Source organism: Mobula birostris, chromosome 20, assembly GCF_030028105.1.
Source record: "Mobula birostris isolate sMobBir1 chromosome 20, sMobBir1.hap1, whole genome shotgun sequence".
NCBI lineage: Eukaryota > Metazoa > Chordata > Chondrichthyes > Myliobatiformes > Myliobatidae > Mobula > Mobula birostris.
Genome location: NC_092389.1, coordinates 6,670,404 through 6,696,395, shown reverse-complemented (window position 1 = coordinate 6,696,395; position 25,992 = coordinate 6,670,404). Strand labels below are relative to the sequence as shown.

General features: G+C 41.0%; 1 protein-coding gene and 1 long non-coding RNA gene across 2 annotated transcripts in view; one reads left to right on the top strand and one right to left on the bottom strand.

Moving 5' to 3' along the window:
• The window catches only part of LOC140185438 (5-hydroxytryptamine receptor 3B-like), a 21,373-nt gene extending 4,749 nt beyond the window's left edge, over positions 1-16,624 (bottom strand). Inside the window, exons 1-7 of the mRNA XM_072238776.1 lie at positions 16,550-16,624; positions 8,872-9,029; positions 7,250-7,294; positions 6,384-6,493; positions 5,095-5,264; positions 1,756-1,913; positions 792-1,002 (exon numbers count right to left, since the gene is read on the bottom strand). Coding sequence (XP_072094877.1) covers positions 792-1,002; positions 1,756-1,913; positions 5,095-5,264; positions 6,384-6,493; positions 7,250-7,294; positions 8,872-9,029; positions 16,550-16,586 — 889 coding nt within the window. The 5' untranslated portion in view covers positions 16,587-16,624. The remainder of the gene's footprint in view (positions 1-791; positions 1,003-1,755; positions 1,914-5,094; positions 5,265-6,383; positions 6,494-7,249; positions 7,295-8,871; positions 9,030-16,549) is intronic.
• LOC140185439 (uncharacterized) lies at positions 6,499-25,992 on the top strand. The gene is made up of 3 exons (XR_011882636.1): positions 6,499-6,672; positions 7,851-8,017; positions 25,502-25,992. It is a non-coding gene; the product is annotated as an uncharacterized lncRNA (long non-coding RNA).

Here is a 25,992-nt window from a genome sequence, read left to right as displayed (position 1 = left end):
CACAGCTGTTGGTAACTGAGAGTGCCTTTGTACACAAAAGCTTTGGGCAGCTGTCCTCCTGTGACTGTATTTTTAGAGAAGTTACTCTGCTGTTATCGGGAGAAGTTGCTGTAGTTTGAATAGGTTGTAATACTGAGGCTTTATAAGGTATTGGTCAGACCACATTCAGAGTACCGTCAGCAGTTTTGGGCCCCTTATCTGAGAAAGGACGTGCTGATATTGGAGAGGGTCCAGAGTAGGTTCACGAGAATGATTCCGGGAATAAAAGGGCTGATGTATTTAGGGGCATTTGATGGCTCTGTGCCGGTACTTGCTGGAGTTTAGAAGAATGAGGGGGGATCTCATTGAAACCTATTGAATACTGAAAGGCCTAGATAGAGTGGATCTGGAGAGGATGTTCATAACAGCAGAGTAGTTTAAGATCAGAGGGCGCAGCCTCAGAATACAAGGACATCCCTTTAAGACAGAAATGAGGAGAAATTTCTTTAGCCAGAGGCTAGTCATTGGGTATATTTAAAGCAGAAGTTGATGGGTTCTTGATTAGTAAAGATGTTAAAGGATACAGGGAGAAGGCAGGAGAATGGGATTGAGATGGAAAATAAATCAAATGGCAGAGCAGACTTGATGGGCCAAATGGCCTAATTCTGCTCCTATATCTTATGGACTTATGGTCTAGATTCTGTCTCATGAGTAAATTTTCTTTCTCTCTCGTACATTTCCAACTCATCAGTTGGTATTAAATATTCAGTGGTTCAATAGATACCATATATGTTGTTAAAAAAGCACATTACCAATGAGTGGGGTGCGCAGAGCAGTAATGGGTAGTTCATCGTCTAGGTTCATTCGGAACACCGTGTATCCAAGCAGGATGCTGGATTTGAAAGTTATTCTGCCACTGCTGCTTGGAGGCAGGAAGTAGCTGGTCACATCTACCAGCATCAGAAATATGCTGGGCAACAACAGACTGACTACATAAAGCAGAGGTCTTCGTCTTATTACAATCTGTAAAGCAAACAGTTGTTACATTCCAGTTATTTTCACAGCCCTGTTCGTTATTGTAGGGTGGGGAAGGGAGAAATATGCTGAATGGCTTTCCCATTGCCCAATAGGCCAGAGAATCAACTCCCACTCAATCAATAACCCCCCCCCCCCCCACATACACACAAAACATTCCAATAAAAGACTGCGGGGGAGAGAAGGGTGGGTGGAGTCAGAATTGGACAGATTATCTTTTACTCCACTGTGGCTTAATATTTCAAAATTGATATAAGGTGCAATCTTACTGGGACTATCATCTAGAAGTCAATTGGAAATAGGAACTTGTATATGCCTTCTACATCATTCAAGAAGATTTAGAGTGATCTCAGCACCTTATGCTCATCAGAATCAGGTTTAATATCACTGGCATATGTCCTGAAATATGTTTTTTGTGCAATACACAAAAAACTATAAATCATAAGTTGTGTATATATATAACATATGTAAGCACAGTATATAATAATGACTTAATAATTAATAAAGAAGTCATGTATATTCATTTGCAACCAAATCTCATGGCATAATATAAGGGCATTAGCTTATGCCTTTTCTTGTGCTGTTGTATTCATGATTTTTCTCGTTTTTATATTCTTTGATACATTGGGAATATTTTGGTATAAAAATGTTTTGCAAAAATGAGAATGATATGTGTTTGCTCATCAATTGTCAGCATTCATTAACCCTGCAAACTTAAGGTGATCTCAGTGATCCACTTACATTAAACTGAATTTGCGCATAATCTTTGCCTTTGTCGTGTATCCTTTCATATTTGGAAGGGACAGAGAGGAGCTCCCACTCACCGTCACCTAAAAATGCCCTAGTATCATTCTCAATCTCATCAAAACTTCTCCAAAACTTGAGGTTGACATCATTTACTGCAACAAAGGAGAGAGCACAGTGGCAAGATTACTTGATATTGCAATATTTTTATTATTTGTTCATTGGATAATAACACTAATATCCATCCTGAATTACCCTACAGGCAGTTAATTCATTAGGGAAGGTTTATTCATTAGAGAAGAGTTTTAAGTGAATTTAAAATCTGAAGCATGGCTCAACTGATTTTAAATGGTTGCTTATTCTTTACTCTAGTCTCCTCCCACCTACTTGATCTCATCCCATCAGCACTTCCGTTTGTTACCTTCTCTTGTCTGTGTTTATTTAGCTTCCCCTTGAAGGTGTCCATGTTTCTTTTTAATGGTTAAAACTTGGAAATAACTCCACTTTGAGTAGAAACTCTCTCTTGAACTTCCCAGAGAGTCTATTGGCAGGAGCCTGAAACATCGACTGTTTATTCATTACCATAGACGCTGCCTGGCCTTCTGAGTTCCTCCAGCATTTTGTGCGTGTTGCTTGGATTTCCAGCATCTGTAGAATCTCTTGCGTTTATCATATGTTTTGGAAAGTGCTACTTTGAAGTCCCCTTCACAAGTGGAAACAATTTCTCTATCTTATTGAATCCTTTATGTCTGTGAGGGAATTGAACATTATAAAAAGGTTTTAAAAAGATAAAGTAGCAAAATTCTAATTTCCACAGGTTAGAGGTTTAATAAATTAAAAAGTAAGAAATTTTGAGAGGTTAGGAAGATTCTTTTATGCAGTGTTCTAATCAGAATTAGAACTTTGAAAGTACTGTAGGAAAAAGTGGTATTGGAATTGGAAACAAGAAAAAAATCTGCAGATGCTGGAAATCCGAGCAACAGGTTGTCAGCATTTATGGAAGAAAGTGAAAAAGTACAGTCGACCTTACTTTTTTCCATAGATTCTGCCTGGCCTGCTGAGTTCCTCCAGCATTTTGTGTGTGTTGTTGTTTTGGAAATGTAATGTACTTTTTGCGTATGTACCACAATCGGTGAAAAGCTTGTGTTGAACACTGTTCATACAGACCAAATCATTACACAGTGCATTGAGAACAATAAAAATGCAGAATAAACTGTAAAACTATGGAGAGAGTTATGCTTTTAAAAGGGAAGTGGAAAAATAAATAAAAGGCAGGAGAAGAAATGAGTGGCTGGTGGGGGGAGGGGGGATACCACCAGAGAATGGGATTCTGTAAATAGTTCCCTGAGACAGGCAGCACAGATGTAGAATGGATTTCTTTTGTGGTCTAAAACAAAATGGAGTGGAAATCATTAAATGCGCTTTGACCTCCACTTCTGAAATTCAGTTTTATTGCTGTCAATAGAATTAAATATTAGAAGAGTTCAAAGCATTTCAGTTTATTTCTTGGTACAAAGGACAAATAATGAATTTCTCTACATGATTTATTATAAAAAATTCTTCTCCAAACTGATGATATTCAGGTGAAGGGATATCATGCTGAACTGAATTTACGTTGTCTGAAATACTAACTGCTTACAGTAAAATGTAGAGAGACAAGGGAAAGCAGATAAACTTTCTGCATCAAATAATCCCCATTTAAGCATTGATTTTGTGGTCATCTATCTGTTCTCATGTGTCCTACATAATATAATTTCCATCCCTTCAGACATTCACATTAAAAATTATTTTCTGATCAGTTTTCTACATCCAGTTCTGTAAAAGTAGTCTCCATTACCTTGTCTTTGCCACTTAGCATCCAAGGTACTTATGTTGTAACAAAATCCAAATTACAATGTAAGTGCATAATTCGCAAAAAGGGCCACACATTTTTCTTGGTGGTGTGTTTGATATGAGGAAAGGACACTGCCAGGAAAAGTCAAAGGCAACAGTCAAAGTAAATTTATTATCAAAGCACCTATGTGTGACCATATACCACCTTGAGATTCATTTTCTTGCAGGCGTGTACAGGAAAATAAAGAAATACAATGCAATTTATTGAAAAGCTATAAATAAATGAAGATTGACAAATAACCAATGTACGAAAGAAGACCAACTGTGCAAATGAAAAAATGGCATTGAGAACACGAGTTGTAGAGTCCTTGGAAGTGAACCTGCAGATTGTGGAATCGGTTCAGAGTTGTGGTGAGTGAAGTTACCAACACCAATTAAGGAGCCTCATGGTTGTGAACTATTCCTGGACCTGGTAGTGTGGGACCTAAAGCTCCCGTAGCTCTTGCCCGAGAAGTTTCAGCCCAATATTTTGGGCTGAGGCCCTTCTTCAGGACTGGGCACATAAAACTAAATATTACTACAAACAAGTTAATAAAATATAGTTCAAAGTGCATGTAGTGTGCAGCAGTAGTAAGCAGTGAACAGTTCGCTGTCTAGTGATGAGACCTTGGTGGTGGCAGAGTATTGATTAGTCTCACAGCCTGAGGGAAGAAGCTGTTACCCAGTCTGGCAGTTCTAATTCTGATGTTCCTGTACCTCCTTCCTGATGGTAGTGGGTCAAGGAGATTGCGGGATGGATGGTAGGAATCCTCAACAATGCTTCTACATGCCCCTTGTCTGTAACACTCCTGCTAAATGTCATAAATAAAGGGGGAGGGAGACCTCAGTGATCCTCTTGACAGTCATGTAATTTCTCCTGTCTACCTACTCTATCACAGACTTTTCCTAATGTTATTATGTCCCCAAACTGAGGATGGAAAATGTTCATTTGATTGAGAGTGAAAGATAGTTAATATTTCAGTTTGCTGAGCTTTCATCACCAATGGGAATCATCAGAGGTAAATGGATTCTGAAATACAGATAAAGGAAGAAAAGAACTGAAGGGAAGGTTTGCAATGCGCTGGGAGAGATTACGGGGTAATAGAACAAAATAACCAGTTGAAGTGAGCTTTCCAAGTTTGGAGTTTGTAGCACCTCTCACTGCTGCGTTTCGCCCAATAATGGCCCTGTTGATGTTTTAAAGGGGCAGGAGATTATGGATGCTGGAAACTGGAGCAACACAGCAGGTCAGGCAGCATCTATGAAGGGAAACGTACAGTTGACGTTTCAGGTTGAGACCTTTCATTTGAACAGATGAAAGGCTTTGACGTGAAATGTCAACTAACCATTTCTCTCCATAGATTCTGCCCGACTTGGAGCATTGCTCCAGTTTTCTGAGTATTGGCCTTGACTGTTTCCTATGTTGAACTCCTGTATGATTGTAAGGTACTTTTCTCTGCCCACCTGTGTGCAACCAGCTGCAGAACGTGAAGGTGCAGTTCTGTTTGTCAAATGGAAAGGCGTAGATCTCCAGGTTGCAGGCAGAGACAACCTGCATTGGCTTGTAGTTTTTAACAGCACCAGAGGCATTCACGTATACATAGGGCAAATAAGGTGATTTGCTGACATCGATACTGTAAGAGGAAAATAATGAAATTCGTTTATCACCAAGCTAACAAAAAAAACTTATAAGTGAAAATTCAGATTGTTAACAAGATCGGAACACACAGAGTGAGTAAAGTAATCCAAGGCTGTGCCTGTGAGGTGAAATTAAATTTACAACATGGGTAGCTTCTTAAGCAATGCAGCCCTCACTGAAATCTACATTGCCGAGGAAAAAATAGATCCAGACTTTCACCCTCATGAAGTTTAGAATTTATTAGCAAGTTAAAGGGCTTTGAGAATACATACAGAGATAAATGAAGTGGGTTTGTGATTGAGATGCATTGAATGCTCTGAGCATCATTTGGACTGTAGACTCCCAGCTTGTGGGGGCTATATCCCATCAGTCATGGCTAAGCTCCAGACATGTCACAGTCGTCAAACCATACAAACCTTCAGTATATTACCTAGCAAGTACTGCAACAACTGATATCTAAATACTTTCAGATGGGACATTAAACAAGGTTCCCTTGTTAGTGAGAGAGAGAGAGAGAGAGCCTGTGCGACGTCAAACTGTTGGGATGAACAGTTAGTTTTTTGATAGACTGTAGACCATGGTCTCTCTCTCTTTGGGGCTTTGCTGTTGCTTACATGGTGGGTGGTGGGGGTGCTGATGCTTTCTGCTACAATATGTGGGGGAAGGGTTGACGCTGCTTTGCTGCTGCTTGTGTGTGGGAGGGGGCAGGGGGTTTGGGCTTCTTATGTTTTTTTTCCTGTCATTCGTGCTTTGGGGTTTTTCTTCTGTTTTGAGGATGTCTGCTGAGAGTAAGAATTTCAGGTTGTATCTTGTATACATTCTCTGACATTAAATAGAACCATTGAATATTGGATATTATATAACTTCTAATATTATACTTAATATTAAAATAGATTGGTATTTATGGTATTTGCGGGAACTTGCTTTGCACTATTTCCTACAAGTACAAACATGATGCCCCTCTGGTACAAATACAATGTGCTTCATTTGTGTCTGTTTAGTGCTTTGAGAGTTTCTGGGAAGATGTGCAGGTCATTCCTTTGGATAATAAACAAATTTATTTGGTGAAAAGTTGAAATTTTCTCAGAAAACATGCGTCATGCCAGTTGCTTACAATTCTTGAATGATTATGTCAGGGATCCAGATTGCGTCAACAGGCAGAGAAATTTCATTGATCCCATCAAAACTTGATGCATTCCATACCAGGTGCTCGTCCATCCATAGCTGCAGTAAGAATGAGAGAGGGCTGTGTGAGCATGCACGTTTGATATGGTTGTTCTTTAGAATAAACTGTATGAGATCAGAAAATTGGGAATAGAATGTTGTTGACGAGGATACCAACTGTGTTCAAATTCAGGCTTGTACAGATGAGAGGGAAGAGGTGGAATTGGTAAATATAACAGGTAGGAGTGAGAGTAAATATAAGCCCCTTAGGCTGTGCCTTCAATATGAACATGTGTGAACTTTTATTTTTCTGTCCATTCCAGAGTTGGGCTATTTGTTTATTTATATATATATTAATTTATTTACTTATTGATTGATTGATTGATTGAGATACAGCACAGAATAGGCCCTCTCGGCCCTTCAGGCCACACCACCCAGCAATCCCCAATTTAATCCTGGCCTAATCAGGCAACAATTTACATTGACCAATTAACCTACCAATTGGTACATCTTTGGACTGTGGGAGGAAACTGGAGCACCCGGAGGAAACCCACACGGTCACAGGGAGAACGTTCAAACTCCTTACAGACAGCAGAAGGAATTGAACCCAGTTCACTGACACCGCAACCCGGTTAGGTTTGTTCAAGGGTTGTCTTCCCTGCGTCTGATCTCTGGAGGTGATGTTAGATCGTTGTCTGTCCTGTGCTGATATCCAGGGTGCTGTTGCTAAAATGAACTGATTACCTTTGGATCTGTGAGTGTTCGTGGGAAGCTGATAATACTAGACAGATTGAAAATATTTGATTGAATGCTTACCTGTCGGTACCAGACACTTGTCGTCAGTTTTTGGTTTTGGCCATCCTGAAAGATAATAATGAAAGACCTTTTGTGAAGAGCAAAGACAATGCATATTAAAAATATATTTTTATGCAGAAGTGTAAGCATACAGTACATGTGAACATTAGACAAACTCTTTTTTAGCTTCCCAGGCTAAAATTGTTGTGTATATGCTAGCTTTATCAGGGCTTTGTAATTGAGACATTAACCCTATGCTGTACACAAAGGCAAAAAGAAGTCTAATCTGACCATCCCAGAGCTGAACTCGAAGGGTGACCAGCCTAATTCTGCTCCTATGTCTTATGGTCTTACGAACTGGGTAACAGTTTCAACTTCAGGCTACCACTTGTCAGCAAAGATCAACCCACTTTCACATAAACTTCTCATAAAGACAGTGCAGTTTTCCCTCGTGCCCTGATCAATACGTAACCCTCAACCAACAATGCTAAAGCTGATTATGTGGTTATTTTAATATTGCTGTTGTTAAGTATTTATCTATTATGTTATTCCCCTCCGCAGCTTGTGGTGCATCGGGTGGCAACCTTGCTGTTTCTTAAGCATTTTGTCTATTTTTTACAAGGCCGAGTTGCTAGCTCAACGCTCAACCCAGCATGGATGGAAAGTGTGCAAGGAGCTGGCAGGATTCGAACCCGTGATTACTCGCCTCAAAGTCTGGTGCTGATGACACTACTCCACACTTTGGCTGTGACATCTTATCAAAAATACTTCATTGGCCAAAAAGTGATTGTAAGTAAGGATCCAATAAATAGAACATGAAGCATAGAACATAGAACACTCCAGTACAGTACAGGCTGTTCGGCCCACAATATTGTGTCAACCTTTTAACCTACTCTATGATCAATCTAGCCCTTCCTTCCCACATAGCCCTCCATTTTTCTATTATTTATGTGCCTATCTAAGAGCTTCTTAGTGTATCTGCCCGTAATGTATCTGCCCCTGCCACATACCCACCACTCTCTGTGTAAAAAACCTACCCTTGACATCCCTCCTATACTTTCCTCCAATCACCTTAAAATTATGTCCCTTGATATTAGCCATTTCCACCCTGGTTAAAAGGTTGCAGGGTATCCACTCAATCTATGCATCTTATCATCTTGTAAACCTCAATCAAGTCTCCTCTCATCCTCATTTGCTCCAAAGAGTTAAGCCCTAGATTTCTCACCCAATCTTCATAAGACATGAGGCCATATGACCATAAGACATCGGAGCAGAATTGGGCCCACCATAGCTGATTTAATATACCTCTCAACCCAATTCTCTTGCCTTCTCCTTGTAACATTTATCAACCACCAATGAAGAACTTATCAATTCCTTATCAAGAACCTATCAACCACCACTTTAAATATACCCAAAAACTTGGCCTCCACAGCCACCTATGACAATAAATTCCACAGATTCACCACCCTCTGGCTAAAGAAACTCCTCCTCATCTCTGTTCTAAAAAGACATCTTCACATCTTCTCACATACAGCCTTATATATTGTACAGATCTTTACAATATTCTTACTGTATTTGTGATGATAGATTAATTAAAAGTAAATCCAGTTGTACAAATATGTATTTTTATGTGAATAGTTTACCACATCTAGCACAGCATGAAGAATGAAGTCAATATAAATGGTTGTGGGCTGGGTCCAGTCTTTAACTGGTCGGACTCCTTTGTCATAGTCCCACAGTAGAGCCTCCATTAACTGATGTACGGTTGAATTCTGAACTGATGTACTGTAACCGACATTTCCTAAAAATAACAGAACAGATTTCAACAATTACCCATAGAACTCTTGGGATGATAAGAATTCCACTTTATCAAAAACACGTAACCCGTATACAATCAGTGGCCACTTTATTAGGTATACCTGTGCACCTGCTCATTAATACAAGTATCTAACCAGCCAATTGTGTGGCAGCAATTCAATGCATAACAGCATGCAGAGGTTCACTTGTAGTTCAGACCAAATATCAGAATGGGGAAGAAATGTGATCTGAGTGACTTTGACCGTGGAATGGTTGTTGGTGCCAGAAAGGGTGGTTTGAGTATCTCAGAAACTGCTGATCTCCAGGGATTTTCACCCACAACAGTCTCTAGAGTTAACAGCGAATGGTGTGAAAAACAAAAATTATCCAGTGAGCAGCTGTTAATGAGAGAAGTCAGAAGAGAATGGCCATAAGACCATAAGATATAGGAGCAGAAGTAGGCCATTCGGCCTATCGAGTCTGCTCCGCCATTCAATCATGGGCTGATCCAATTCTTCCAGACATCCTTACTCCCCTGCCTTCTCCCCATACCCTTTGAAGCCCTGGCTAATCAAGAACCTATCTATCTCTGCCTTAAATGCACCCAATGACATGGCCTCCACAGCCGCGCGTAGCAACAAATTCCACAGATTTACCACCCTCTGACTAAAGTAATTTCACTGCATCTCTGTTCTAAATGGACGTCCTTCAATCAAGGAAGGTGACTGTAACTCAAATAACATATTAAAACAGTGGTATGCAAAAGAGTATCTCTGAACGCAGATGTTGAACTACAAAGTGGATTCAATAGCAGCAGAAGACCACTAACACCCATTCAGTGGCCACTTTATTACGCACAGGTAACTAATAAGGTAGCCACTGAACGTAATTACTCTCAGTTAATTCCGATGGGTTAACTACATCATCCACATGCCCTTCACCAAATCTGCAGGAATACTGGGGAAGAACAGTCGAGTGAAACTCATCAGACATTCTTCAGACAGCATTATTACAGACCAGCCAGCAAGACTTGATTTCTGTGGATGGATTTTATGTACAGAAGAGAACTGACAAATACGCTCAGAAATTCAACCCTAGTATGCAGCTCTAAATAGCGGCAGAAACATATTGTCTCCATTTACAAAATTAAATGAAACTGAATTATGGAAACAATGCATAATATCTGCTGCTATTATATGGAACATTTAGCACTATTGATCAACTTTCCCTGCCTGTATCACCAACAGAAGTTGATATTTCTTTTTGTTGCAGTAATAAATTTTATTTTCAACTATTTAGATGATCTTGCTAGCTTCATTTGTGATCATGTTAATTATGTCTATTGATGGTAATGACATAATCCTTGTATTAGATGTCCATTTTAAGGGCCATCTCATTCAAAATCAATTTTCAGTGCTTATTCCCATAGCACAATGGCTTGTTAATGGCTGTGTGTTAAGAGCCTGATTTCCAAAGTAATTATGTCTCTAAAGGCCTCTTTCAGAAAAGGCATTTACCTTGCAAACGATCCCTGTGGAAATTTTCCACTTGGTAATTAATGCTCAGATTATTGAACTGTAGGACTGCGTAGAATTTGCCAATGCTAAGGGAGGGAGGGATAATATGGAAAGGCAGTTTTTTCTTAACCTTCAATTCTCTTTGTTTTGTAACATTCACCTGTAAATAGTTATATTGGTGCATGAGTAGCACCTGTTTCAAAAATCTCATGCATTATCTTCCAGGCAAACACGAAAGAAGAATTACACTCAGTGCCCACTTTATTAGATACCTCCTGTACCCAATCACGTGGCCATCGAGTGTACGTGGTCTTCCGCTCACTCTTTCAGAGATGCTCTTCTGCACGCCACTGTTGTCACGTGTGGTTACTTGAGTTACTGTCGCCTTCCTGTCAGCTTGAACCAGTCTGGCCATTCTCCTCTGACCTCGCTCATTAACAAAGCATTTTCAACTATAGAACTGGATGTTTTTTGCTTTTCACACCACTCTGTAAACTCTAGAGGCTGTTGGGCATGAAAATCTCAGGAAATCAGCATTTTCTAAGACACTCAAACCACCCCATCTGTCAACAACAATCATTCCAAGGTCAAAGTCACTTAGATCACATTTCTTCCCCATTCTGATGTTTGGTCTGAGTAACAACTGAACCTCTTGACCATGTCTGCATACTTTTGGGCATTGAGTTGCTGTCACATGATTGGATGATTAGATATTTGCATTAACAAGCAGGTATACAGGTGTACCTAACAAAGTGGGCACTGAGTGTATAAGGCTCAACACGTGCCAATGGGCTGTACAATCAAGGGAAGTCACTTTGCAGTTTTCTGATATTCTGTATAAGAGGTGTTATGATAAAATTGCTCCTGAAGTGTTTAAGGTTTTCAAAATAAACAGTAAAATGGGAACTGAGCCTTCAGGCATCATTCCATTTTTGGACATTTCCATTATCTGTGATGTACTTTGGATAGCCATAAAGTTATACATCATGGAAACAAGCCCTTTAGCCCAACTCGCCTGTGCTGACCAGGTTTTCCCCATGAGTTAGTCCCATTTCCCCTTACATTGCTATCCATTATGCCTCTGCCAATTAGGGCAACAGTGAAGGTCCTCCATCTCTGTCTGTCCTTGGACCATCACACACAGATGTAGAAGGATTCTTCATTGCTGCTTCCATAGCAATTTTGTGTTTGCTCAGTCAGAGTTGTTGGCCCTGAGCTGAACCCTCAAACCTGAAGGACTGGTGAACCATGCTTAGTCTGGCCTCTGCCCTTTGACCTGTTTGGAATGGCTGACCCTACCAAGGGCCAAAGCATAAGGCCTTGACTCCAGCCAACATAGCTCTCTAGGTCATTGAGGCACGCATGTCTCCAAATCATGGCAAGGTTGTGGTCCTCTTGGAGATCCCATTTCCCCATCATGTATTTGTCTGAATGTCTTTTAAACATTGTTCTTATAGCCACCTCTACCACTTCCTCTGGCAGCTTGTTCTATATACCCACCATTCTCCATGAAAAATTTGCCCCTCGGGCCTCTTTTAAATCTTTCCCCTCTATTCCCGCTAGTTTTGGACTCCCTGGGAGAAAGACTGTGACAATCCATCTCTTCTTATAACTCAAGGCCTCCAGTCCTGGGAAGATTCTTGCGACAAGCCATTCAATCCTGGAATCATTTTCATGAACCTCCTTTGAACCCTTTCCAGTTTCAGCACATCTTTTTGAAGATAAAGGGCCCAAACCTGCTCACAATACTCCAAGTGAGGCCCTACCAGTGCCAACGTCTCAACATTATACTCTTGTTTTTATATTCTAGTCCTCTTGAAATGAATGCTAATATTGCATTGACCTTCCTCACCACTGTTTCAAGCTGCAAATTAGCCTTCAAGAAATCCTGCACAAGGACTCCCAAGTCCCTTTGCACCTCGGTTTTTTGTATTTTGTCTCAATTTAGAAAATAGTCAACCCTTTCATTTCTTCTACCAAAATGCATGACCTACACTTCCCAACATTTTATTCCATCTGTCATTTCTTTGTCCATTCTACTAATCTGTGTATAGAACTTTTCCTGCATATCCCATTTGAATTTAACCCTCTCACCTTAAATACATGCCTTCTGGTATTAGACATTTCAGTCCCGGGAAAAACAAAAGATATTGTCTACCTACTCCGTCTATGCCGCTCATAATCTTGTAAACTTCTATCAGATCTCCCTTCAGCCTTTGACACCCCAGAGAAAACAACCCAAGGTTGTCCAACGTCCCCTTATAGCACATGCCCTCTAATCCAGCAGCATCCTGGTAAACCTCTTCTGCACCATCTCCAAAGCCTCAACATCTTTTCTGTAATGGGGCAACTAGAAATGAATGCAATATTCCGAATGTGGCTGAACTAGAGCTTTATGAAGCTGTAACATAACTTCCAGCACTCAGTTCCTCAACTAATATAGGCAAGTATGTCCTATGCCTTCTTTACCACCCCGTCTACCTATGTAGGTATTTTCAGGGAGCTATGGACTTGGACCCCAAAATCCATATGTACATCAACATTGTTAAGAGTCTTGCCACTAACTGTCTCTTTACAGTCGATTTTTTAAAGTGCAACACCCCACATTTATCTGGGTTAAACTCCATCTGCCATTTTTCTGCCCATATCTGCAACTGATCTCTATCGTGCTGCATCCTTTGCCAGTCTTCTACACGACCCACAACTCCACCAATCTTTCAGTATCAACTGCAGACTTAACAACCTACCCATCTACGTTTTCATCCATGTCATTCATCTATACATATCACAAACAGCAGAGGTCACAGTCTGGATGCCTGTGGAAGACTACTGGTCACAGACATCCAGACAGATTAAATGCCATTGACCACTCCCCTCTGACCCCTCAGTTCTTGAACTTAATCCCATGACTGATGAAGGCAAGCTTGCCAAAGTTTTTGTCTCCATTTTCAGGGGAATATATTCCTGTACCACTAAGCCCTTCTGTTCGACAACCCTTTCTTGAACTTCACCATTTGCTGTCGAAGTGCTGCCCTGGTTTAACTTACCAAAGTGCAACACCTCACACTCGTCCAAGTTAAATTCTTTTTGCCATTCTCTGGCCTGCTTCCTCAGTTGGTCGAGATCCTCATGTAAATCTAATTAACCCCCTTCATTGTCCAGTATATCACCAGTTTTGGTGTCTTCTACAAACTTACTAATCATGTTAACAATGTTGTCATCCAAATTGTTAGTCATAGTCATACTTTATTGATCCCGGGGGAAATTGGTTTTCGTTACAGTTGCACCATAAATAATAAATAGTAATACAACAATAAATAGTTAAATAGTAATATGTAAATTATGCCAGTAAATTATGAAATAAGTCCAGGACCAGCCTATTGGCTCAGGGTGTCTGACCCTCCAAGGGGGGAGTTGTAAAGTTTGATGGCCACAGGCAGGAATGACTTCCTATGACGCTCTGTTGCATCTCGGTGGAATGAGTCTCTGGCTGAATGTACTACTGTGCCCACCCAGTACGTTATGTAGCGGATGGGAGACATAAACATAAATGACAAACGGAGGACCTTGCACTAATATCGATTACTAGTCCAGACCTCCACTCTGAAAAACAATGCTCCTCTGCCGTCCTCTGCCCCCTTCCACCAAGACAGGTTTGTATCCAATTAGCCAGCTCACCCTTGATTTCATGTGATCTAACCTTCCAGTCTATCCTACACTGTGGACCTTGTCAAAAGTCTTGCTGAAGTTCATGTCAGCCATTTAAATCACACAGCCCTCATCAATCCTCTTGGTCATCTCTTCAAAAAACTCTATCAAATTTGTGAGACACAATTCCCTATGCACAAAGATGTGCTGAACATGTCGAATCAGTCCTTGCCTTTCCAAATGCTGGCTGATCGTGCCCTTCAGAATCCCAGGCAGTCAATTTTTCACCACTGATGTTAAGTTTATTGCGGCCTGTAGTTGTCTGCCTTGTCCTTGCAGCCTTCCTTGAAGAAAGGGAAAACAATGGCCACCCCCTGTCTTCTAGTAACTCACTTGGGGTTAGCGAAGATGTAAATACATCTGCAATTTCTCTCTTAGCTTCTCACAATGTCCTAGAATATGTCTGGTCAGGACCTGAGCATTTGTCCCCTTCTCAGACTTTCAGCATCTCCTTTTTTGCAATGTGGATATATTCTGGCACATCACTATTCAGTTCCTTTAATTCCTTAGTTTGCATGGCCTTTGTCACAGTAAGTACAGGTGAGAAATGTTCGTTAAGATTTCACCAACCTCTTGTGCCTCCACACATAGACAACTGCATCAATCCTTAAGGGGACATCTTTTCTCCATAATTACTGCTTTGTTCTTAAAATACTTGTATCTCTTAGGACTCTCCTTTATGCTATCTGCCAGAGTTATTTCATGTTGTCTTTTTTGCCCTCCTGATTTCCCTGTTGTGAACTCCTAAATCTCTTGTACTCCCCAAAGGATTTGCTTAATCCCAGCTGCCTATCCCTGTCATACACTCCCATCCTACATGTTTCTCAATATAGTTCACAGTGATTGAGATCTGCAAAATGATGAGTTGGTCAATAGGTTCCAACATAAGAAGGATTCAGTACATAAGAAGGAGAAATGTATCTAATGTGGTTTAAGCTTGATCTAGAAGGGCAATTGTTATAATCGATTTGATAAAATAGGGAAAGGGAAGGAGGGTTTTCACAGTTGCATTTAAATTAGAAGAGGTGAGAGTTTGTAAAGAAAAATCTTCGTTGCCGCTATTTACTCAAACATTTTAAATGCCGCAGGGCAGGAACTGGATCAAAGATTCAGCACTCCAACCTGTTTTTCAAACTGGATACATAATCCTAGTGAAGAGCAAAATACGACTCGGTGGTATTGAAACTATTCAGATTACACACACTAATTCAATACGTTATTGAAATAGTCCATTAAAGGAGAAGGAAGTTCCTCACATCTCAGTATGGAGAAACTTGGCCAAAGAACCAAGGCTGGAAAGAAATTGTGAGAGGTGAGATGAATAAACCAGTGATTAAAAAGCAAAGCTTGGGTTGTAACATCTTGTAGATGTAGTAGGAATACGTCACTGGATATAGAATAATTACTGCAACACTTCTAGTTATTTATATGCAACAAGGAGTTAAGTTCCCACACTAACTTCTAATAGGATGAAGAGATTGACTCCAAGTGTTTGTGCTTTTTTCGCAGCTATTAATCCATTTCAATTATGAATTGATAAAGATTATTTCTTTCCAAATGAGGTAATTTTCAAGCTCCCAGACCTATAACCTTGAAGAGACTACAAAAAAATTATTATGGTGAACTTCTTCAAGATAATTTCTTCTGCTAATGGGTGGACAATAGAACCACATAAAAAGAATTAAATTTATACTCCATATACATTTACAAGTATTAGGAATGCTGGTGCAGCATGCAACAAAATAAACTTGGAGGTTGAAGTATGGACGTGGGCTAAAATATAAGTACAATGAAGTTTAAGGTGCACATCTGAAGGCTTTATTTACTAAATTTTACACCTAACTATTGCAAAATATTATACTTCTTATCTATTCAGCTAAGAGAGCAAAAACATTCTCGGAACATCTAGTCCTGATGAAGGGTCTCAGCCCGAAATGTTGATTCTGTATTCCTTTCCATAGATGCTGCCTGACCTGCTGAGTTCCTCCAGCATTTTGTGTGTGTTACTCTGGATTTCCAGTGTCTGAAGAATCACTTGTGCTCAGAACATCTCACTATATTATCAAATACATTTAAGCTCAAAAATGTTTCAAGTTCTGTTTTACACTTTAATGCCAAGTAGTAACTTTACTGATAAACATCTTGAATGTCAAAAGCCTTGTTATAATCACAGTGATGTAGTCAGCCAGCCACAGTTTCCAAGTAGCATTTTAGTTCAACATGCAGCCTTTTAATATGCACATTTAGTTAGAAAGTTCAGAGATAAAAAGAGTGGAAATATTTCTCCACAAGTGCTTACCTGAAATCAGGCAGAACAGAAACAGAGGTAGTGGCATTTCCTTCCAGGAGAACTTGGGCTTTGAATCTTTGCTGCTTTATCTCGATCACAGTGAACTGAGTGAAATTTATTTGGCAATTCTAACCTCTGTAATGTTTCCCAACTTTAAATAGCAGCCTGATGAATTAATCCCATGTAAACCTTATCACTTTGTCTCCTGTGATAATGAGCTCTCTGATATCTTGATTCAACAGGTCCAAGCTAAAAATTATTTCCTGAAAAGAACGTAATTGGGCTGCAGTTTTCTGACTGTGGATTGGAATTTGATTTGACTGCAGGTTGAGAAGAGCGAAATGGATAAAGGTTTAATGGGAGTGAATCTCCTGGGGCTTGTGATAGCTATACTGAGTGAATGTGTAAATGCATAATGCTTTCCACTGCTGTCTCTGCTACAGTACCGTATAGCTAAATTTAGCAGGACCAGATCATTATCAGTAATCATTGATAATATCTGTTTTATTTTTAATTTTGTCCTCAAACAAGAAAACATTTTCGAAGTTAAAGTAGAATTTATCATTAAGGTACATGTATAGTATGTGCTACCTTGGGATTCATTTTCATACAGGCATTTACAGGAAAATTAACAAATACAAAATCTATACATAGACAAAGATTGACAAATAACCAATGTACAAAAGAAGACAAATTGTGCAAATATTAAAAAATACTAAGAACATGAATTGTAAAGAGTCCTTGAAAGTGGGGTGTTGATAGGTTGTAAAATCAGGTCAGAGTAGCGGGGATTGAAATGATCCGTATCGGTTGATGGTTGGAGGGTAATAACTGTTCCTGAACCTGCCAATGTGGAACCTAAGACTCCTGTACCTCTTGCCCAATGGTAGTAGCGAGAAGATAGCATGGTGGGGATCCTTGATGATGGATGGTGTGTTACGTGGTTGCACTCCCTGTGAATGGAGGGCTTTACCTGTGAAGGACTGGGCTGTATCCACCACTTTCTGTAGTCTTTTCCATTCCTGGGTGTTGGTGTTTCCGTACCAGGCCATGATGCGACCAGTATGAATACTCTCCACTGTGCATCAATAGAAGTTTGACAAAGGATTTGGCGATATGCTGAATCTACGCAAACTTCTTAGAAAGTAGAGTTCATCATTAATAATCAGATTTTATTAATGGGTCCACTTCAGCAACTGCAGGAAATCAATGAGATTTAGAAGTTGTGATAAACCATATATATACGTTGTAACTGGGTTACCTGCCTGGACACGCCCCTCTACCTATTGAAACTTCTCTTAAACGTTGAAATCGAGCTTGCATACACCATTTGTACTGGTAGCTCATTCCACACTCTCAGGACCCTGTGAGTGAAAGCTTCCCCTCATGTTCCCCTAAAACCTTTCACCTTTCACCCTTAATCCATGACCCACAAACCACCAGTGGAAAAAGCCTGCTTGCATTTTCCTTATCTATACCCCTCATAATTTTGCATACCTCTATCAAATCTCCGCTCAATCTTCTACGTTCTAAAGAAAACAGTCCAAACTTATTCAACCTTTCCTTATAACTCAAGTCCTCCAGACCCAGCAACATCCTTGTAAATTTAATCTGTACTCTTTTTACCTTGTTTACATCTTTCCTGTAGGTAGGTGACCAAAACTGCTCACAATACTCCAAATTAGGCCTCACCAATGTCTTATACAACTTCAACATAACATCCCATCTCCTGTACACAATACATTGATTTATGAAGGCCAACGTACCAAAAGATTTCTCTACGACCCTACCTACCCAAGACACCACTTTCAATGAATTATGGACCTGTATTTCCAGATCCCTTTGTTGTCTACCACACTTCTCAGTACCCTGTGTAAGACCTATCCTGGTTGGTCATACTGAAGTGCAAAATCTCGAACTTCTCTGCATTAACTTCCATCTGCCATTTTTCATTTGATTTTTTCAGCTGATCCAGATCCCTCTGATAGCCTTCCTCATTGTCCACTACACCCCCAATCTTGGTGACACCCGCAAAGTTGCTGACCCAGTTAGCCACATTATCATCCAGATCATTAATATAGATGACAAACAACAAAGGACTCAGCACCAATACCTGTGGCACTCCACTAGTCACAGGAAACCAGTCAGAGAGGCAACCATCTACTATTACTCCCTGGCTTCTCCCACAAAGCCAATGTCTAATCCAATTTACTACCTCATCCTGAATGCCGAGTGACTGGACCTTTTTGATAAACCTCCCATGCAACACTTTGTCAAATGCCTTACTAAAGTCCATGTAGACAACATCTACAGCCTTGCCTTCATCCACTTTACTGGTAAATTCCTTGAAAAACTCTATAAGATTGGTTAGACATGACCTATCACACGTGAATCCATGCTGACTATCCCTAATCAGTCCATGTCTATCCAAATACTTATATATCCAGTATATTTCCTGGTTTCTGTTTAGAGTCTTTTTAAGACAGTGGAACAACAATGACTATCCTCCAATCCTCTGGAACCTCCCCAGTCACTGAGGATGATTTAAATATCTCTGCTAGAGCCCTGGCAATTTCTGCACTTTCCTCCCAGAGGGCCTGAGGGAACACCTTGTCAGGCCCTGGGGGACTTATCCACCCAGGTGTGCCTCAGGGTAGCAAACACCTCCTCCTCTGTAATCCATACAGGGTCCATGAAATTGTTGCAACTTTGCCTCTCTTCTATAGACTCTGTGTCCATCTTCAGAGAAAATACAGATACAAAGAATTCATTTGAGATTTCCCCCATCTGTCTTGGCTCTGTACATGGATTATCATTCTGGTCTTCTAGAGGACCAATTTTGTCCCTTGCGATCCTTTTATTCTTAACATATCTGTAGAATCCCTTAGGATTGTCCTTCACCTTGTCTGATAGAAAAACTTCATGCCTTCTTTTAGCCTTCCTGATTTCTTTCTTAAGTGTTCTCTTGCATTTCTTGTACTCCATAAACACCTCATTTGTTCTTGCTTGCTTCTACCTGCTATGCACCTCCTTTTTTTCCTTAACCAGGCCTCACTATCTCTTGACAACCAAGGTTCCCTACATTTGTTATCTTTACCTTTTCTTCTGACAGGTACATATAAACTTTGTACTCTCAAAATTTCAATTTTGATGGCCTCCCACTTACCAAGTACTCTTTTGCCAGAAAACAGCCTGTCCCAATCCACACTTGCCAGATCCTTTCTCCAATTTAGAATCTCAACCCATGACCAGACCTATCTTTTTGCATATTTACTTTGAAACTAATGGCATTGTGGCCACTGAATGCAAAGTGTTCCCCTACACAAACTTCTGTCATCTGCCCTGTCTCATTCCCTAATAGCAGATGTAATATCTCATGCTCTCTCATTGGGACTTCCACGTACTGATGCAGGGAACTTTCCTGAACGCATTAGACAAACACTATCCCATCTAGTCCATTTACATTTTCCCTCATTTTTTTCTTCTGAATGCGACACTACTGCCAAATTATCATCTGCAAACCAGATATGATAAGATTTTAGGATACTTTTAATATATTGACAGACAATTCTGTAAAGCTCCTTAATGGTCTGCTAACATTGGCACACCAGATTGGAGCAATTTCAAAGATTTAAACAATAAAAAAAGTCAAAATTAAAGCCTAATATAAACTTTACTTTTATCTGTCAAAATTATTCAAGGATAAATGTGAAATTCCATCAGAGAGGTCCATTGGCTGCAGTGTTAGCAGCTGGAATGGAGCTGCAGGTTGGATTTGAGCTGGTATGGCGGTGGTCACTCTGTGCTGTCATCTTTGTGTAGAGGTTGAGGAAAACCAGATTACTCTCGGTATATTGGCAATAAGCAGGGCTTGCCTCTGTTGACTCTGCCTCACTTCAATGCTGCAGTCTTGGCAAACCTGCTGATTGGAGATGACGGCAAACATGCAACAAGATATACATTAAAATTTCCTTACATTTTGGCTCATGCAGGAAACTGAGGAGGCAATAGATAGGGACGTAGTTATCCATAAGTTGCAGGAGGCAGGCAATTGGGTGACTGTCAGGAGAGGGAAGGGAAGGGAAATGGGCAGCCAGTACAGAATACCCCTCTGGCCATTCCCCTCAATCATTAGTATATCATTTTGGATACTGTTGAAGGATACGACCTACTGGAGGGAGCCCAGTGAACAAGTCTCTGCCACTGATCCTGACATTGTGGCTCAGAAGGGAAAGGGGGAGAAGAGGACTTCAGTAGTGACAGGGGATTCCATAATTAGAGGAGCAAACACGAGATTCTGTGGATGTGATAGATCGTACGTTGTTTCCCACTGAGTTGTGGCTGAGAGAGTATGTGAGCTTAACATTCAAGGATGCACATTGAATTGAAAGGACAGGCAGGTAGGCAGGTAGGCAGAGGGGGTGGTGCGACTCCGTTGGTAAAAATAAATCAAATCCTTAGAAAGAGGTGACATAGGATCAGAAGATGTAGAATCCTTGTTGGTACTGTTAGGAAACTGCAAGGATAAAAAGACCCTGATATGAGTTATATACAGGCCTCTGAACAGTAACCAGGATGTGAGCTATAAATTACGTGAGATGGAAAAGGCATGTCAAAAGGGCAATGTTACAATAGTCATGGGGGGTTTCAATATGCAGGTAGTTTGGGAAAATCAGGTTGGTGCTGGATCCCAAGAGAGAGAATTTGTGGAATGCCTACAAGATGGCTTTTTAGAATAGCTTGTGGTTGAGCCCACTGGGGGAGCAGCAATTCTGGATTGGGTGTTGTGTAATGAACCAAATTTGATTAGGGAGCTTAAGGTAAAGGAATCCTTCGGAGGCAGTGATCATAATTTGAAAGAAATCGCCCTTCAATTTGAGAGGGAGAAGCTAAAATCAGATGTATCAGTATTACAATGGAGTAAAGGGAGTTACAGAGGCATGAGAGAGGAACTAGCCAAAGTTGATTGGAAGGGGACACTAGCAAGGATTATAGCAGAGCAGCAATGGCTGAAGTTTCTGGGAGCAATTCGGAAGGCACAAGATAGATACATCCCAAAGAAGAAGTATTCTAATGGCAAGATGACACAACTGTGGTTGTCACAGGAAGTCAAAGCCAACATAAAAGCAAAAGAGAGGGCATTTAATAGAGCAAAAATTAGTGGGAAATTAGAGGTTTGGAAGTTTTTAAAAAGCAACAGATGGCAACTAAAAAGCCGTAAGGAGAGAAGATATGAAATATGAAGGTGAGCTGGCCAATAATGTAGTTAAGAAAGCATACAGTGCATTGGCCTTCATTAATCATGGGATTGAGTTTAGGAGCTGAGAGGTATTGTTGCAGCTATATAGGACCCTGGTCAGACCCCACTTGGAGTACTGTGTTCAGTTCTGGTACCCTTACTATAGGAAGGATGTGGAAGCCATAGAAAGGGTGCAGAGGAGATTTACAAGGATGTTGCCTGGATTGGGGAGCGTGCCTTCTGAGAATAGATTGAATGAACTCGCCTTTTTTCCTTGGAGCGACAGAGGATGAGAGGTGACCTGATAGAGGTGTATAAGATGATGAGAGGCATTGATCGTGTGGATAGTCAGAGTCTTTTTCCCAGGGCTGAAATGGCTAACACGAGAGGGTACAGTTTTAAGGGGCTTGGAAGCAGGTACAGAGGAGATTTCAAGGGTAAGTATTTTGCGCAGAGAGTGGTGAGTGCGTGGAATAGTCTGCTGGCGACGCTGGTGGAGGTGGATACGATAGGGTCTTTTAAGAGACTCCTGGACAAGTACATAGGGCTCAGAAAAATAGAGGGCTACGAGGGGTGATTGATAAGTTCATGGCCTAAGGTAGAAGGGGTCAATTTTAGAAAACCTAGCACATTTATTTTTCAACATAGTCCCCTCCTACACTTGCACACTTAGTCCAGCGGTCGTGGAGCATACGGATCCCTTCTTTGTAGAAGTGGGCCGCGGCAGGTGTGATTGATAAGTTTGTGGCCTATGGTAGAAGGACATGAGTTATTAACTTCAAACTTTCTGCGTTATCACTCAAAGAGTTGACCTGCATGTGCATGTAACGAGAGCGTCTTGGACCTCCAAGTGGTCCACAGCAGGGGTGATTGATAAGTTTATGGCCTAAGGTAGAAGGAGATGAGTTATACAGCTCTCATACAGTTATACATGTTCGGTACAGCTTTGTGGGCCGAGGGGCCTGTATTGTGCTGTAGGTTTTCTATGTTTCCAATAATATCAAAGAGAATTCCAGAGCAGGTTTCCAGACTGCTCGAGCAACTTCATGCCTTCTTTTACCTTTCCTGATTTCTTTCCTAAGTTTTCTCTTGCATCTCTTGTACTCCATAAGCACACCTATTTTTCTCTTATCCAGGGCTTCAATACCTCTTGAAAACCAAGACTCCCTAAATGTGTTATCTTTACCTCTTATTCCGACAGGCACATACAAGTTTTGTACTCTTTAAAATTTCACTTTTGAAGGCCTCCCACTTACCAAATACACCTTTGTCAGAAAACAGCCTGTCACAATCCACAGTTGCCATATCCTTTCTGATACTATCAAAATTGGCCTTTCTCCAATTTAGAAGCTCAAACCATGGACCAGACCTATCTTTTCCCATATTTACTTTGAAACTAATGGCATTGTGATCACTAGATACAAAGTGTTCCCCTGCACAAGGTTCTGTCACTTGCCCTGTCTCATTCCCTAATAGCAGATCAAGTATCGCACACTCTCTCATTGGGACTTCTACGCACTAATGAAGGAAACTTTCCTGAACACACTTGATAAACTCAATCCCATCTAGTCCCTTTACAGTATGGGAGTCCCAGTCAATATGTGGAAAGTTAAAATCATCTACTATCACAACCTTATGTTTCTTGCAACAGACAGCAATCTCTCAACAAATTTGTTCCTCTAAATCCCTTGGACTGTTGGGTGATCTGTAACGTAGCCCCATTAACTTGGTCATACCTTTCTTATTCTTCAATTCCACCCATAATGCCTCACTAGACAAGTTCTCCAGCCTGTTCTGGTTGAGCACTGCTGTGACATTTTCCCTCACTAGTAACACCACCCCTTCTCCTTTAATTCCTCCCACTCTGTTGTGTCAAAGATAATGGAACCCCAGAATATTGCTCTACCAGTTCTTCCCTTCCTGCAACCAAATCTCACTAATGGCTACAATATCATAATTCCATGTGTCGATCCATGCCCTGAGGTCTCCTGCCTTTCCTACAATACTTCTTGCATTGAAATATACACAGCTCAGGACACTAGTCACACCATGCCCAGCCTTTTGAATCCTGACTTTGTCTGAGGTTTTAACAATATTTGTCTCCACAACATCTCCACTATCTGTTCTGGCACTCTGGTTCTGCCCCCCCTCCCAACTCTAGTTTAAGCCCCACTCCATGCAGCATTAGCCAACCTTCCCACAGGGATATTAGTCCCCTTCCAGTTCTGGTGTAAACCATCTCTTCTGTACAGGGCCCACCTTTCCAGAAAGAGCCCAATGATCCAAAAATCTGACACCAACTCCTTAGCCACATGTTAAACTGTATGATCTTCCTACAAAGTATTTCTGGCCTCACTACCATGTGAAACAGGTAGCAATCCCGAGATCACAACCCTGGAGGTCCTGCCCTTCAACTTTGCACCTAACTCCCTGAACTCACTTTGCAGAACCTCGTCACTCATCCTACCTATGTCCTACGTGGACCACGACTTCTGGCTGTTCACCCTCCCACTTAAGAATGCCGAAGACTCGATCCAAGATATCCTGGACCCTGGCACCCTGGAGGCAACATACCATCTGGGAATCTCGTTTTTGCCCACAGAACCTCGCATCCATTATTCTAACTAATGAATCCCCTATCACCACACCGTGCCTCTTCTCCCTCCTTCCTTTCTGAGTCACAGAGATAGACTCAGTGCCAGAGAGCCTACCGCTATGACTTCTCTCTGTTAGATCATTCCCCCCCACCACCCCCGCCACCCCCGCCACCCCCTGCTCCCGACAGCATCCAAAGTGGTTTACCTGTTGTTGAGGGGGATAGCCACAGGGATACTCTGCACTGGCTCCTTAACCCCTTTCCCCTTCCTGACTGTCACCCAGTCTCCCATTCCTAATTATTTACTTTTGCTTCACATTTAATTTCCAAGGCAATGTCACTAGTTAACTGTGTGTGACATAATTAAAACTGTCCTCACATTCTTCAACAGCCATAAACCGCCACTGTGCCTCTGAAATTGGAAGTGTGTATTTGCTATTCATAACATCAAAGGAATTAGCTTACATCTGGCATTCCCCACATTTCTTCTGAACTATACCATGGTTGCTCAACTCATTCTCTTGTTTGCACATAGGATTACCTTTGAACAGTAGGCCAGGTTTATTCCAGATTAAAACTAAGAAACTGAGGCCTGTGATGTTCTAACACTCTAAATGACAATAGATTCAAAGTATATTTATTATCAAAGAATGTATAAGTTTTACAGTCTTGAGACTTGCATGCTTACAGGCAGGCACGAAACAAGAAACCTGAAAGAGCCCAATGAAAAAGAAAATAAAGGCCAGCATCCAATGAGGCTGCATTTGAATGGTGTAGATTCATGAAACACGTCCTTCAGCCCAACTCCTTCCTGCCAACCAAGATGCCTGTCTGAGCTAATCCCATTTGCTTGCTATTGGCCCGTACCTTTCTAAAACATTCTTATCCATTGAATACAAGTTATAGGACCAGACAGCACAGAAACAGGCCCTTCAGCCCAACTCCTTCCTGCCAACCAAGATGCCTGTCTAAGCTAGTCCCGTTTGCCTGTAATTGGCCCACACTCTCTAAAACTTTCCTATTCATTGAATACAAATCAGCACAGAAATAGGCCCTTTAGTCAACTAGATTGGCGTCAAATGTTAAGCACCTTAATCACATTTTGTTCTCCCCATATTTTTTCTAGTTTCCTCGGATTCTACCACCCACATATGATGGACAATGTACAGTAGCCAATTAATCTTCCGGTCCACGGATGTTGATGTTGAAGTAAGCCAGGGGACCCAGAACATTCCCAAAACAGTCACAGGGAGAATGTGCATACTCCAGATGAGAAGCACCAGAGATCTGGACTGAAGCTAAGCTGGTGAAGCCCTGAGACAGCGGCTCTACCAGCTGCACCGCTCTGCTGCTCTGAATCATGGTTCCGGTAATCACTGTGTTGGAGTGATCTGGAGACCCCAGGTCAAGTCCCATCTGGAGAACTTACTTTTGAACAACTTCTGGATTTGGTAAAAAGTTCTGTCTGACTTTGGCTACTGAGGCCTTCACTTTCTATAGCTGAGTTTCATAATAGGTCCATAGGGGGATGATAAAAGCCAGAGAGTACAACAGCAGAACCATGCTTTACCTTGACTTAAAGCAAAATAATAATACAATAATAAAGTTCAACTTGTC